The sequence below is a fragment of the Dysidea avara genome, chromosome 3 (genome assembly GCF_963678975.1).
Source record: "Dysidea avara chromosome 3, odDysAvar1.4, whole genome shotgun sequence".
Taxonomy (NCBI): Eukaryota; Metazoa; Porifera; class Demospongiae; order Dictyoceratida; family Dysideidae; genus Dysidea; species Dysidea avara.
In genome coordinates, this window is record NC_089274.1 from 917,158 (window position 1) to 932,534 (window position 15,377).

The 15,377-nt window shown below is 40.0% G+C and overlaps 2 protein-coding genes across 4 annotated transcripts; one reads left to right on the top strand and one right to left on the bottom strand.

Moving 5' to 3' along the window:
• Positions 1–1,013: 1,013 nt before the first annotated feature.
• Positions 1,014–8,351, bottom strand: LOC136248724 (uncharacterized). Of its 3 annotated transcripts, none has more exons than XM_066040514.1 (15): positions 8,222–8,351; positions 7,739–7,958; positions 7,314–7,421; positions 7,158–7,258; positions 6,957–7,106; positions 5,714–5,843; positions 5,469–5,645; positions 5,099–5,295; positions 3,621–3,768; positions 3,129–3,255; positions 3,018–3,087; positions 2,916–2,973; positions 1,559–1,678; positions 1,309–1,478; positions 1,014–1,262 (listed from the first exon to the last, which is right to left on the bottom strand). In XM_066040514.1, the coding sequence occupies exons 3-15, from the start codon at positions 7,386–7,388 to the stop codon at positions 1,121–1,123; spliced, it is 1,665 nt and encodes a 554-aa protein (XP_065896586.1). In that variant the 5' UTR covers positions 7,389–7,421; positions 7,739–7,958; positions 8,222–8,351; the 3' UTR covers positions 1,014–1,120. The 3 variants fall into 3 exon arrangements, with proteins under 3 accessions (XP_065896586.1, XP_065896585.1, XP_065896584.1); XM_066040513.1 differs by having other exon boundaries at positions 3,636–3,768; positions 8,158–8,348; XM_066040512.1 differs by having other exon boundaries at positions 8,158–8,348.
• Positions 8,311–15,371, top strand: LOC136248728 (uncharacterized). Its single transcript, XM_066040517.1, has 7 exons — positions 8,311–8,693; positions 8,797–8,963; positions 9,049–9,135; positions 9,192–9,380; positions 9,500–9,669; positions 9,943–10,041; positions 15,116–15,371. Exons 1-7 carry the CDS (start codon positions 8,474–8,476, stop codon positions 15,243–15,245), a joined length of 1,062 nt encoding a protein of 353 aa, XP_065896589.1. The 5' UTR covers positions 8,311–8,473; the 3' UTR covers positions 15,246–15,371.
• Positions 15,372–15,377: the final 6 nt, after the last annotated feature.

The following is a 15,377-nucleotide window of genomic DNA, read 5'->3' on the forward strand; positions in this document are numbered from 1 at the left end:
TTATCATTGTCTCTGTGCTATATTCCAAGGATAATATTATCCTTGATTTGGCTCACTTCATAACCACAACTTTTGCAAACACTGACATTTTTACATCACCATTTAGCTATTACTGGTTCATGTATTACTTTTTGAGTGTGCATGTAATATAATTACATAATAAGTAATGTATACATTATAATTATTATTGAATGCATGTACAGTTGATTTCAAGTTGCTTGTGAATGCAATTGAAACAAATGTGATCATGTGATCATGTGAATGCTTATGTGCAGTGGATTGAATAACTACCTCAGCAAGGGGTAGGTAACGACCTGAAATTTCATAGGTCACCACTGAAATTATTTTTGAAAGATGAAATATTGCCTGAAATTTTGTACATTTGAAAGATGATCGTAATGGGAGTTTAACAGAAATCTGATTTTGAATTATTGAATTTTACAGAGAATATGAATTGAAATGTTCTTGAAAGATGAAATATGGGCACCCATATTTCAAGTTTTGAAATTTCGTAATGATTTTGGCTTGTTACCTATCCCTCATACCTCAGTATGTCTGGCATTTGTCTAACGATCTAAGGTGAATAATATTAACAGGAGCTAGACTGGGTCACGTGTGCAAATTGCAAGCAACCTGAAATCGACTGATGTGTGTATGTGTATGTAGCACTATGTCATGTATGCACAGTGGATCCCTAGTTATCCAAACACCTTTGTTCCTAGAGTTAGGCAAAAGTGTTCAGATAAGTGAATTTGTTATTGAGTTATATACAGATCTCTGTTCAATTACTCTAATAGAATGCACGCTAATGACAAAATACTCTAATCAAACAGTTAGTCTTAGTGTTCGGATAATCGAGGATCCATTGTATGTATGTGTAGTACACGAAAGTAATTGCTATGCCGAATATAGGAGTTTAAAATCAACTTGAATTCAAATTTTTAAAAAATCCTTTGGTGCATGCCCCCAAAATTAAGCATGCTTTGCAGACCCTGATGTAATCCTGCAGCACACCACACAAAAAGGTCCACTTGAAGTAGATATTTCTGACATGATCCAACCATAGTTGCAGTCATGTGACAATATACATGATCAACCTACAATAACAGTCTCATGTGATTTAATAAGTTGATGCTGTTCTATGTACAACTGGTAGAGGGGTGTGTCCAAAGTCTTGCAGTATCCATAGCAATGATAATGCCATACATACAAACGGGATCAGCAGGCACCACTTGAGGTTGTCTTGGAAATGAAGATTAAACCTGTTTAACAAGTTATACAACCTGTTACGGTTACATAATGTCTCACTTGATGTCAAAGTAAGCGTGGTCACAAAATTGGTGTTCATTACACACTCGGAGGGTGACAGTGCCATGCATGGGGGAGGGGGGAGTAGGGGAGGTAACAACATAAGTTGAGCTGTTAACTGAACACTCCACTACTTCATCATGGAGTAGTTCATTGTTGCCTAGCAATACCTGTACACATAAAGGTTCTTTATTAATACCATGTCTCACATTAGGGTTACAATTAGTGTTAAATACAGGACACAACTCACCGACACTTTGACACTCTTGTAACGTAGGTAGTGACCACAAGTGAGGTGAAATGTTAGAGAGAAGTGACGTCCTGACACCTCTCGTTGCTGTAAGCTTCGTTCTGATGGGACCACTGTAAACTGTATATACAACATCATCAAAACACTGCATTTATGCAGTCCAAAAGGTCAGCATGCCACACTAGTTAGTTGACTGATACGATAAAACATGACATTATGTTGTATGTTTAGCCTTCTCCACATGATGTGATTGTTACATGGCCTCCGAATCCACCACTAATCGTTCACACACCAAATTTACTAGTAGGGAATCCTAAACGTCTTAATCTTCTCTGATTTTGAAATCTGAAATCTCTGAAAATTGTTGTTGTATAAAGTTCTGTATATTTCCTGTATTTGCAGCATCACGTATGCTAAGTCCAGCAACACCGCCAGCTTGCAGAGAACTCGAGAAAGGATTCCACTTATTTCCGTATACTACGTATCACATGATGCTACTATTCTGGATATCTAAGATTTTAAATGCTCTGAAATCTTGCCATAAATTGCTTGAAATCTTGCCAAATCGCAAGATATGAAATCTCGTACAGGATTTTTTCCGAGTTACGGACCCCCCGTACCACACTATGTACAATGATGCATTCTTCATGGACTTACCAGTGTGTCCCATTCATCTTTGCTGACAGCGAAAGGTGTCGATTTGGCGGTAGCGCGTGATGGCTTCCTTTTGTAACAGAAATCATCTGTATTTTCATAGTGGCTACTAGCAAGAATTTATAATGGTGTAGGGCCCTAACACATTATACACTCCTGCTAGGGTGCTAGTAGGTGCTTTTCAAACAGTTCTTGATTCGTATTGCTGTGTAACGGGTTGAACATAGCTGACAACTAAGCGTGATGGATTCTTCACTTTTCAGATGATAATTGATAGCTGGGGTGCGTGGCAGCATTTCTTTTTTTGATGCGGTATGTGTGGGTTCACCAATCATAATAATTTTATTTTACAAAAAGTTTAACAAACAAATACACACAAAAAAATGGAATTTTCAACTAGAGTAGGGACCTTATCACATCGATAAAAAGTACTGAAACAAGCTGGAGTAGTGCACAATATTAAATCACAGTAAAACAATAAGAAGTGTTATATCCCTACTGTGCATTTCTATTATAGTATCTTGAACACAGTAAGGATATAACACTTCTTATTGTTTTACTGTAATTTAATATTGTGCACTACTCCAGCTTGTTTCAGTACTTTTTATCGATGTGATAAGGTCCCTACTCTAGGATGTGCACTTGTAAAAACAATTAACAAACTACACCACACAAGTGTGTTAGCAATCCATTTAATACCTACCATACTGGTCTTGTGAGTAAACAAGTTTTGACCACTCCTCCAATACTCGGTGTGACCTCTATAAGAATAATGTACCACATAATTCGATTACTGATCACTCACAAGTTTGGCTGTTGAGTACTACGTACACAAATTAAGGAGCCGTCTCTAGTGGCAACCAGTAGCTCCGCCCCTATGGTACAGGTGATCACATACAGGTACAAGCCCACCCACCTGGTTTGCTGGGTACAAAATCATCCACTAATAGACCAGAGTAACTAAATGCTCCAACTTCACTGCCAGTCCGGCAAGAACTATGCCCTTCAATTACATTGACTACTCCTGCCATATCAACCGTGATCTAATACAGCCAATGAAAAGTGCTGTAATAGAGGGTGTGGCTGACAGTACAGTATCCAATAGTTACCATATGGGTACAAATTTGAGTGTTATGCAATTTTGATGATCAACTAACGAGTCAGCACACAAGCTGTCAACGAGGGGGTTACCATTAAGTACAGTGAAAAGGTCTCTATTATTTGTTCAACTGAATATAAGGACTCAATAGAAAACTCTTCATAGCAAGGATACACACTATGGTCCCAGCAGTACCAGTACAGTAAGGTGTACACCACAACAATATCCTCTTGAAGTTATGTACAATAATGATCACTACTTCAAGGAGGGACATATCCCATTCATCAAAAACATCATAGACACACCCACTATTATAAAGCTCACAACGTGCAGGATGTAGGTGCGTTTTTCTGTTGGTAGTCCTAGCAACAACACAGGAGCCTCCATGTTGACTCGTAAATGAAATGGATAGTTCTCCACCAGCTGACCAGTAGCTCCATGCACTGCCCATACTGACCTGAGGAGATCATGTGACTCATGTAATTACATGCTCTATTAATAGAAGAAAATGGGTAAGATAGATATTATAAATCATGACCTCAGTAATGAGGCCAAAGTCATTCCAAGTGGTTAGGTCATTACAAGTTTGGAATTTTCAACTAGAGTAGGGACCACTGTACATCGATAAAAAGTACTGAAACAAGCTGGAGTAGTGCACGATATTAAATCACAGTAAAACAATAAGAGGTGTTATATCCCCACTGTGCATTTCCGTTATGGTATCTTGAGCACAGTAGGGATATAACACCTCTGATTGATTTAATATCGTGCACTACTCCAACTTGTTTCAGTACTTTTTATCAATGTGCTATGGTCCCTACTCTAGTTGAAAATTTGTTATTTTTTGTGTACTTGTTTGTTAACTTTTTTGTAAAATAAATTATTATGACTGGTGAACCCAAGCATACCGCATCAAAAGAAACCGCGCACTCCAAACCGTGCATCATTTGATTCTGAGTTAGAAAACAGAATGTAGCATGAGGTCTAGCTAGTACTTTCCAAGGCAAATTTAACTTAGCATGATATAATTTGGAAATAATTTTTGAATAAAATTTGTAACACTGGAAGAATAAATGCTACTAAGCTAGATTTACACTATGTATAATATTAATTTTAGACTACACTCCCCAAAAGGAATTTTGAAAAATTAACCTGAGATTGAATATTTGGTGGCAATTTTGACTGAAGTTCAATGTTTATTAAAGTTCAAATACTACTAAACTAGAAAGCAGAAATAGTAGGACAAGCCACATGTAGGCTACACTAAAGCACAAACATAGGTCAAAATAGTTGTATAAATATCTGCTATAGATATTGCTGGTGTGTGACTTTCATCTCCAGATAATTTCTTTTCACATCAAGCAGGGTAGGAATGGAGACAGCAAAACCAAAACTCCAGGTATTTTAGTTGTTTAAACTGATACACTGTTCCTGACTGTTTTATTAGAGTAAATGGCTGCTTTATTTTGATCTCTAAAATGTTGAGGGGCTCTAACCCACCTAGTTCCCCCTTGTGTTATATGGGTAGCATTTTCATGGACATATTATACACAGACATATATAAACTGCACCGAATTACTTCTAAAGTGCCTAGCTATGTACAATTGAAAAATTTTTGAACACTGGCCCCACCCTAATCCACTCCTGACCAGACCAGTTGGATTGCTTGTTATGGCCCTGGAGGTAATATTATGAGGTCACGAAGTACACCTTAGCTATGATTGGAACCTATTTGACATGGTCACTATACTACTATTTTTTTACTCTTCTACACCCTATACACTTACCCAGTGCTGGTTACTATGACAACATCCACGAGGCCATCACCTGACATGTCAGCAAAACGAACACTTGTAGTTATGGGGTCCTGCATCTCATGTTCCCATAGCAATGTTCCATCATGATTTACACAGACAACATTACCACTTTGATCACCAACTATCATGTTGAGGTTGCCATCACCGGTAATGTCATGTACGGCTACCTAGCAACAATATGGGTTATGATTTTAATAATAATCCTAATATGGACCCATTAGGGCCAGTAAAGCAGCATGGAGTGACAATATTGAAACTGCTGAATGTAGTCCCAGTCAAACTTGATTCCAAAGTAAGCCAAACAGTCTGGAATCCGGCTGTATGTGACATACCTACCCACCTGTGATGTAATGGAGTCCACTGTTATGGGGAATCCCCTCCTGTTAGTAAGGTCATGTCCTGACAAGGTGTAGAGCTTTCCATTGGCTGATCCTATGATGATGTCATAGCCAGTTCCTGGTGACAGCTTAACGACAGTGGGTGTGGCCAGTAGATACGCAGGTTGATTAGATGATGCCTGTGATATACAATAATATCCTAACTCAGTATACTAGATGTTATGTGACATCACATGATCAGCCACACCTTTGTAGTGTCTAGGATAACATGAGACAAGACCACATCCTGCTTGATGTCCATTACCATGACAACAGCAGACAGGAAATTGACCAGTTCATCAGCATGTAAACTGAGCTTCTCCAAACGGTGAGCATCACTAAGAACAATAAGAAAACCACAAGGAATAAAATGTTTCAAAATGAAGTCACTAAAAGTGATGACCTGCTTTTGCAGGGACTCTTAAACTTATGGACTGGTCCAAACTGATATGCAATTTGTTATTTTAGAACTATACTCTGCCATTTCGTTTGGGATCTAAATCAAGCGCAAAATAATTCTTCAAAATTATACATGAAGCAATAAATACTTGAAATATATAAGAGTTCACAAACAGAAATCACTGAGTGTGACATCATTTCAGAAATGCTTACAGCAGATGTACCATAAAGTGCCAGCACAAGTGATCAAGTACAGTGACACTTCTCTAAAAGGTCAAGTAGAACATCCTTTAGGTGTGAAATTGATTCATCTGTTTAACACAGCCACTTATTTACTGAGACCAAAAAATGTAGGCCACAGATAACCAGGTGATCTGTACCTCCTCACAAAAGGTATAAATCATAAAGTGCTACCTAGCTACAAAGAATACTGTGTGTGAGTGGCTGAAAGGTTCTAGGACGCACATAGAACAATACTACTGAGTGCTCACCATTAACAATTCACACACACACACACATGTACGCATGCTTACTACAAGTTAATAAACAAGTTCATGATAGTGTTACGATATTGGTTGGTAAATATACTGAAAGATTAGAAAGTACACAATTAATTTGTATACTTGGCTGTTTGCCTGATGAGACCTGTCAACTGACATACTGCCATAGCTTAGCAGGTTCTACCAGTGGTGGCAAACGTTACTAGTAACTGATCGTCAGTTATTGTGGTGTTGGTAAGATTTGCTGATTATCTGACATAATTTATTATGATGACAGTAATGATGTGATGCTTAATGTTTTATGCAGCAGTGATACTGATTACTGCCAAAAACAAACTGATAAACAATTTCTGATGCTATAGCAATGCATTACTACTTAAATTGCATTACAAATTGTAGTGAGCTGGTGAAGATGGTCTGAGAATTATTCTGTGCAAACTAGTATTAACATCACACATGTTTCAACTCAACTGCACTACAGTACCAAACACATTTGACAGACCATGCGCAGTACATGTGACAACATCCCCCCCCAGGCACTACATAACTGACCTATACTGATAAGGATCATAGTAATAGGTAACTGGAATGACCAACTCTGACACTATCCCATCATCATTGAGATCAACTAATACTGGAGTGGCCAGTATGTGTGCGTCAACATGAACCAGTGAAGGATTGTCCTTATCAACACCTGGCTCTCTGTAACACTGGCCTGGATCACATGATCATGATAAATACTGATCCACTCACCTTGCACCTCTAAGAGATGATATGGTTCCCTGTTTTGTTGTGGCCGCATGTTGAGTGGAATTGCTCCTGAACCAATAGCGATCCATTGGTAATGCTGGAATCTGATTGGATAGCACAACAAGGTGACAACACTGGCAGAAAATGCTGTAAACGTACTCTAATGGTTTCACCATAAACTTGAGATCCATCTGTATTAAGGAACAATAACTCAGCATCGCTAGTAGTTACCATTATCTCAAATAACCCATCACCATTAACATCATACTATGGGGAAGAGAAGTAGTGAACAAGTATGATAAAGCAAGGTCACCACAGACATGCCCCATTAAAGCAATGGGACACACGTAGTGCTAGGACAAGTAACCCCATGGGGCTGTATTGTGCTATATGTCTCATAGGGGTACATGTGGACACCTGAAAATCCAGATCTTCCATTAATATAGCTGGGTGAATTGAGGAATTGTGAGTAAAATTTCTTACTCAAGACAAATGGGTATTTCAGAGCATTGAACAATGGAATCTTATTATTACTTCAGTGTCAAATATCGCTACTGCTAATGTATACACACTACACAACATACCAGTAGTGGAGTACTATGGAATGACCGATCCTCTAGGTAGAATGGCCAGCCATCAATCACATGACCAGTCTCCCCATGTACCGCCCATACCTCCCCAGCAACATTAGCAGCAACAATGTCATTGTAGCCATCACCATCAAGATCATATAGTAATGGAGCTGATGTGAATGGAGCTGTTCTCAATGTGGATGACCAGATCAGCTCAATAGGGTTCTCGTGCCTAAACCAATAACGAAAGGTGCAAAATAGCATCAAAGAAGTGGTTAGGATTCTTATGGTTGTGTGACAAGTAACAGCAGGGCTGTAGAGAGAGGGAACTACTAAACTTAGGAGATTTATTTATGTCATATACTAGTAAACGAGACGGCAAGACTGTTAGAGCGACGGAAAATACCAGTATTTAAATAATGCACACCCACTTGCAATCCGCCGGATTCACCAGGTGAGGGAAACACGTGGCTAGTAGCACAACGGCTAGTGTACCTCTTATCTTGTTCATTATCATACGATGAGTGTAGTCGTTAGTTGTGATCTTGTCGGATCATGCCTCACTGTCACCCCGCCTTCCTCAATATACACGTGGCTTGTAGGGGTGTGTCCCAATTAGTGCGAAAATAGACGCCTTCGTTTGGTACCTTGTGTCTTCCCTAAGTCAGTTAACTAACAAGCGCGGGGTAATAGTTCTTGTTGGCGCTGTAATTGTTTTTCGCCCGTGGTAGCTGTCCTAGCCTGAAAATGGCCAGTCAGCGTTCATGGCGGACAGGGCACCCTCGCATCAAGACTTCTCAAGAAGTTAGCAACACTCCGCGTGGTCCAGTGAAGGCGACACACCCGTTTAGCGAGAGCTTTGCTCTGGCAAGAAGCCACAGCTCCTCGCAAGCTGGAAAGAAGGCTGTGGGCGCGTCCCCTGAGAGAAGACCGCCACAAAATGCAGCTGTCAACTTGAGCGGTAAAGGTGAGAGGTGTTAGTTTTATCACCAAATGTAAGCGACCTTTGGCGGTCTTAGTGGTGGTCAATTCCAGTCAATTTGTGTGTCACTTATTGTCATTTTCACTAGACCCAAAGAACACTTATGGATGGAAGACGCCCCCCATAACCCCAAATCTTTTCCCTACATCACCCAATCCCAAGAGGTCTACCTCTCTTGGCTCCCTCCCAGATGCTGATATCAATTACCTGAACTCACAATGGCCTAAACTACCTTACCAAGAGAAGCCTCAGCAGGTATGTCTCTTTGTTTTTGTGGTGCACATGTGTGTATGTCAGCAATTTCTACATGATATCTACTTGACATTCTATCCCTCTACAGCCTGAAGCTGAGCCCACTGGTGACAAGGTGACTCGCAAAATATTACACCGACGCTCCAACTCTGCAGGAACCTTTGTCATACAACAAGTGATTAATTTGATGACACTACTGCATTTGTTTATTTGCTGATGTTTATTATGTAGAAATCTTCACAAACGCCAGCTGTCAAGAGTGGTCGGAGTAGTGTTCCATTGTCCCCTGGTAATTCATCGTACAATTACCAAGGCCCCATCACTGGTGAAATGAAAGTTGGTAGCAGTCGTCGCAGCTTGGAGGGACTAAACCAAGAAGTGTCCAGTTCTTTTGAAGGCTATGAATGTCCCAAAGATCATGTAGGTTGTGTTGTCCTGTCCTGGTGTACTGTATGGTTGATATAATGTTACATGATTGGGCCATTCCTAGAAGTCACTAAAGTGTTATAATGTCTGACTATGTTATTTTCTGTTACTAGTTGTATACCATTGATGATGGGAGGAGACCAGGCTTGGTGGATCATCTTAGTCGGCTGTCAGTCGGCACACAGACCCCTCCTGCGTCCCTGTCCCCGTCACCGATTGTGTCATCATCACCCTGTGTTGCAACACAGACCACACCGACAGACATCGAAGTTGCCATGCACAGGTTTGTGGGCGGGGCATGGAACTCTAATACATTAGTGCAAAATGACACTGTTGTGACAGTGGGCTAATACCTTGGGTTGCCCATTGACCAAATATACTAGTCATTATACGAGGTGGTCTTGTAGATGAATTTTCCTGTATAAGTATTTTCAAAACTCATTAAATTACAGTATGCAATGTAGTAATCATAGTTGATCACTGATACGTATCTAGTTGGTAGTTTCTAGCGAGGCAGAAAATCACATCACTGGTAATATATGTGATGTTGTTACAGTGGTGAAGGAATTGACTACCACCGATATCCTCCTTCTCCTAAGCCAGTCATTGGCCGTGGTCCTCCAGATGGTGCAGAGAAGCCAGTAAAATTGCCTGTGTAAGTGTTACCATTCTGTGTGTGTGTGTGTGTGTGTGTGTGTGTGTGTGTGTGTGTGTGTGTGTGTGTGTGTGTGTGTGTGTGTGTGTGTGTGTGTGTGTGTGTGTGTGTGTGTGTGTGTGTGTGTGTGTGTGTGTGTGTGTGTGTGTGTACTGCCTGTGAAACATGGTGCAGTCTCACAGGCAGGAGACTGTGCAGGGTGCAGGAGACTGTGCAGGGCCTGAAATTATGTTTTGGGATAAATCCTGTTATGTAGTTGGACATACTCAATAGTACTGTACAAAAACTGTCTTCAGACATTAGCCAAACATGGTCGGAAAGTGGTAGATGTATGACCATAATTTGAGGCTCTGCTGTGAGTTACTAGTCCTGTCCCAGGAGGATTACTGACTCTAGTTCCTGAAAGGTGTACAGGTACTCCAGTGTTAGTTCACTGGATGACATTAGCTGTAGTTGCCTTTTGTGTGTATGTGTTAGCCTATGTATGTGTGCAAGCTGCAGTAGCAGGGTATGCAATGCAGTAGGTGAGGTGACGTGTGTGTGGTTGAGTGAGAAAGTTTGTGGTTACAATGGGGCTGAAATGAACTATCTAATTGAACAGAAACACTATCTAACAGACAATGGTTGTCTGTATACAACACAAGTATCTAAGGGCCAACTCATTCTAAATAAAACAAGTGCTTGGTACTATTGCCCGGATGTTATGGTGTAATTCTTAAACTTATGGCTAGCAGTATTTGTTTGAACTAGCAAAGTATTTGCAATTTCACAATTGTATAGAAACTAAGCCAGAGGAGGTTAGTCCTGGGTCTTTGACATGTGATTACACAACCAAACATAGCACCAGGTGTTTTGTTTATTAGCTAGGAAAGCAAATGTGTTGTGCTAATTTTCTAAGGCACGATTAGGTCTCTGCTCACCAACACGCAAGCCTTACTTACCTCAACTTCAGATGTGGAGTTTGCAGCAACTGTTTGGTACCCCTTTGTAAGGTCTGCCTGTTTGACCACAGTCGCAAGGCTGGAGAGCAAACGAATCAGCACACTACCACCATTTACGCCCCAGGATCACATGTGACATGAATATACAATAAAATATTCAATGCAAAGTGTCAATGTTGAATTAGTTCCAAGGGGAGATCACAAAATGATGACATGTAACCAACCCCGACGTTTCTTATAGACTATTGATAGGGCCTCCCTGTATTTTCATCAGTCAATTGTGCTTTAGCTGGTTGAAGAATGGCCAGTGACCTAAGTTCCCCTTTACATGGTTGGCAAAAGTACTAGTCCACCCAGATGTGGAAAACCTTCCCCACTTCAGAGCCAATCAAAACAGTTGCTGCTCATAATGTGATGCAACACTGCTGGGCTAGGGATTTACATTCTGGCTGCCAACAAAATACTAATGAATGTTTTTTTTGTTAGGTTGTCACACTCATGCACTCTCTAAAAAATGGCTGGCATCACATACGCTCCACTGAGAAGCAGTTCTTATGTTATTCCTATTAGTAATCTTGTTACTTGTGTCTCCAACACACTAGGTGTAAGTTGTACAGTCACTCACCTCATGACTGTTTGATACTACTACATTCCTGGGGGGTAACTGTGTGGTGCGTGGCTTTTATTATTATCAGAGAAGTTAATGTGTGAATTACCGGAACCCTTCTTTCAGTTCCCGACCAGGTGGGGGGTGGGGACACATGCTTATGCATAAAGCGTTACTAAAAAGTATTTTTTAAATGCGCTTTTACATGTTCACAGTGATACAACAGTCAAATGATGGTGTAAAATTGCTTCATGGGAAGTCCATGGCTGCCATCCATCATTATTACTGCGAGTGTTTCTCCTTTACAGGACTGTTTCTACCACACATCATTGTCCGAATATTACTTAATCCCCCACCTTGCATCAGTACGGATATACTCGCAAAGGAAACAGGTGTTCACGGCCTTTAATTAGCAAGTTTTTTAATCACTTGCAATCAAGCGAGTGTGATGTTATGTTTGAGCAGTACCGTATTTTCTACAGGATCCATTGGGTTCACTTAATGTTTTCTGATGTGATGAATTCTTTTTCTAGTACATGTGTGTGAGCTAATAAGAAATGATTGTTACAGAATATATCAAACAGTACAGTCGTACTGTTTAGTAGGGTTCTCCCCTAAAGTGATGTGTACCACAAACAGCATCTAAAAACCATCATGAAAATATCATACGCAGCAAAAATCACCTTTAGGGAATAGTGCTATTCCATTCAGCATCAATAATTACAGCATTAAAAACAGACAACACTTAGGCATCCAGATATTGAATTTTTTTTAAAATTCTAAGTTTAGTCTGCCTGCCTCCCTGCCTGACCACAGTCGCAAGGCTAGAGGCTAAACAAAGCAGCACACAGCCACCATTTTACGCCAAAGCAACAAACTCAACAGTGGGATGTGCCTTTTGTAGTTCCGATGAGTGTCTGCCTTCTGTGCCTTTTATCTTCAATTAAATGGTCATCTTCTTCATGAAAACCATTCCAAGTTGTTAATTTTCCCTATTGACACTTTTCTTGAAGGGGCATATTTAGATGCCACGAAACTATTTGAGGTGCTTAGCAGTCTGTAGCAGCTAAGCTGTGCTTTTAACGATCATAACACGCCATGACAATGATCTAGCGCTCCATAGGAAAACAAGGTGTGCCATACCCATTAGCTTGATCTACTACATGTCAGAGTGGCGATATCTAATACAGCAGTCACAGCCACACATGTATTTCATAGCTATGCTCTAACAAAATAGTTAACAAACTAGTGCAATAAATTATTGAAAAATGAAGTAGGGTTCCAGTGATAAAAGGAAGTGAAACAAGAGATGATGGTAGCTGTGAGGGAAAATCCCTAGCTACTTGGCAATGTGGGGAAATCCCTACTTGGCATTACTCCTACAATACCAGGTAGGGATTTTCCCTCATAGCTACCATCATCTCTTGTTTCACTTCTTTTATCACTGGAACCCTACTTCATTTTTCAATAATAACTTTATTGCACTAGTGCTTACTGGGGATCACAGTCACATTTGTGCCCTGTCACATGTGACCACTTCCTCTAGTATGATGTGGGCATGTGAACCAAATGTGCACACCAAACTGATGTAATTTCAGTGCAAGCAGTTGAACAACAGGTGTCCATGTCACTGTATAAACAAATGTATCCCTCATAGATCAGTTTTGTGTGTGTGTGTGTGTGTGTGTGTGTGTGTGTGTGTGTGTGTGTGTGTGTGTGTGTTGTGTCTATATTTGAGTATGGAGTAGCTTCACCATGTCGTAATTCATTGTCATGCCTGCCTGCCTGCATCATCATTTTTCTCACCTCATCAAGGACTTTTTGTGCCACTGGTGGCTGTACTGCCATTCAGCACTTTTAAAGTTGATAACTAGTTAGAGCAGTCTGAGGAACTACATTCTGGGTCATTTTAGCTATCTAATTCAGCTATCTAGTTTGTAATAAATAAAAATCTGCCCACTTGCATTGCTATTTGGAGGATGAGAAACTAACAGTTAGGTTTATGCCTAAGGACCACAAATTGTTTAACTGTTTTCAGAAGTTTTTTTATTAATGGCTTCCTTATTGACAATGTACGGTAAATTGTTTTACCTTGCTTGGACAATAAATGACTGATAGTTCCACCACTAAACATCACATGCCTGCCTGGCTCACAGTATCCTTAGGGAGTTGTTTGTTTCTACAGATTGCATTTCATGTGAACATTGTCTCATGCGTGCATAGTTTTATATTACATTCTCTAATAAAAATATTTCGAATATTAGCTGGGGTAATTGTGTGTGATGAAATAACCAATCTGCAGCTGTTGTTATTTTGAAAAATCAGTGCACTTGATAATCAGGATGCTATTAGTTTCCAATTAATGCCTATTCCACCGGAGATAACAGAAACTCAGTTTTGTTATGGACCAGGTGCACTTCTGTTGGCACACAGCAATCTTTCCTGTTGTATTGTTGTAATGGAATGATCTTTCCATCCATACGGCATATATATCCTAGAGTCTTTAATGTGAGTGAGTCTCAATAGTCGTAATACAAAACCAGCAAACATTAAATTGAAGCTCACTAGGGCTCAGTAGATCTTTATACCTCGTTCACACTACCTTTTGACCCATGTACAGCAAGGGGTGTAGCTCAAAATATATTGTAGTGCAAATCAATCAAACTGTGCTCAGCATGGCACGACAAGGAGAGGTAGGCTGGCATGGGTTGTCCTTGGATAGAAGACAGTGTGAACACATTCCTTTGGGCTGACAATATTTGCTTCTGTTGGCCACACAGCAAGTAGATTAAAACTGTTCTACAAAATGGCTACAACGTACCATACTTTTGGTAGACTATTTGAACAGTTACACTCATGGTAGCTATTACATTGTACAACTTATTTCAGCTGTTTCTAAGCTTCCTCGTTACAATTCCAGAATTCCAGTACATTTTTATTAAGCGCCTAAATATCCAAAAGCTTATTGTGTGCATGTTATAGCTCATTATTATTCAATCCCTAACTCGCTTGTTGAGCAGTAGTGTAAGTTAGATAGCCCATGTTGGCCCGAGTTGAAAGAGCCCCTGTTAGAGGTGTGAAACTGATTTTTTGCCATTTTGTCAGAGCCCCTTACAAAACAAAGTGTATGCCCTCTAAGTATATGTGAAGCACTACCTAAACTCAGTGAACCTCATTGTTGGCTAGTTTTGTACTGTGTTTATTGAGACTCACGTGATAGTAATAGTCAACGATTGCTTAATGAAAACTGTATATTTATTGCCAACCAGTTGCATAGCTGTGTTTGCTGTAGTTCGTATCCTGCAGAAGGTGACAAATGGTATACTCCCTTAACTCCCCATACTTCCCTTCATAGCTTTAGTATGAGATAACTGGCTTAGCCAGATCCATTTTAGAAGCATGACAATAGTGTTATTAGAAGCTGTTTGATTTTCTATTGGTAATGTTTCAAGTGATCAAGTTGATGAAATATTTTGTCAATCCATTTCTTGTAATGTGTTATTTCATGTGTCCACTGTCATTACAGGTATGACAATCCAGAGAGGAACAAGAGAGTCTCCATTGGACCAGATCTGACAAAGGCCAAGATCATTAAGTCCAGTCCGGGTAGTGGGTTCTCCACACCCACCAATCCCCTAGCCACACCCTCACCATGATCCAGCCCCACACCCTTCACACAAGTCAAGAAACATTTTTATCATTTGATGTGTATAGTCTAGGCAGAGTTATCCCTTGTATATGTACAGGTGTCTGTATATTATATAATTCTCTATATTATAATATCCGGC